Source organism: Mesitornis unicolor, unplaced genomic scaffold (genome assembly GCF_000695765.1).
Source record: "Mesitornis unicolor isolate BGI_N332 unplaced genomic scaffold, ASM69576v1 scaffold10539, whole genome shotgun sequence".
Classification (NCBI taxonomy): Eukaryota; Metazoa; Chordata; class Aves; order Mesitornithiformes; family Mesitornithidae; genus Mesitornis; species Mesitornis unicolor.
The window spans coordinates 93,429-93,800 of NW_010207253.1; the positions used below are offsets into that span (position 1 = coordinate 93,429).

The 372-nt window shown below is 38.4% G+C and overlaps 1 protein-coding gene across 1 annotated transcript in view; it reads right to left on the reverse strand.

The window, feature by feature from the left end:
* The window catches only part of CRISP2 (cysteine-rich secretory protein 2), a 43,167-nt gene extending 43,020 nt beyond the window's left edge, over positions 1-147 (reverse strand). Inside the window, exon 1 of the mRNA XM_010192068.1 lies at positions 88-147. Within this exon, the coding sequence (XP_010190370.1) occupies positions 88-147 (60 nt within the window). The remainder of the gene's footprint in view (positions 1-87) is intronic.
* Between the last annotated feature and the right edge of the window lie 225 nt (positions 148-372).

Genomic DNA, 372 nt, shown 5'->3' on the forward strand with positions numbered 1-372 from the left:
GGTGTGCATAAGAAGAGCCAAAATCAGTCAGACCATGAGTGCTTCTGGTCCCACCCAGGTTTTCTGAGTACAAAGTGTGGATCTTACCTCTCCAGTGGATGGAGGCAGCACAGCTGTGAGGCACAGGAGCACCACTGGAAGAATCATCTCTGAAAAGGGGAGAATAAGGATTTAACTTATTTTTTATGGAACTTTCATTTCTCCAAATACATAATGAATCTTTTGTGTATTTCCTGGCATTTTCTTAAGCAGAAAGGTAATGTTATCTTTCTCACCTTCACCTCTCCTCCCATTTTTAGAAGTAAAAAAATAAAATTCTTTCTCCCTTTACATTTCTAAATTTCTATGAATCAACTGCTTTTTATGTCTCGT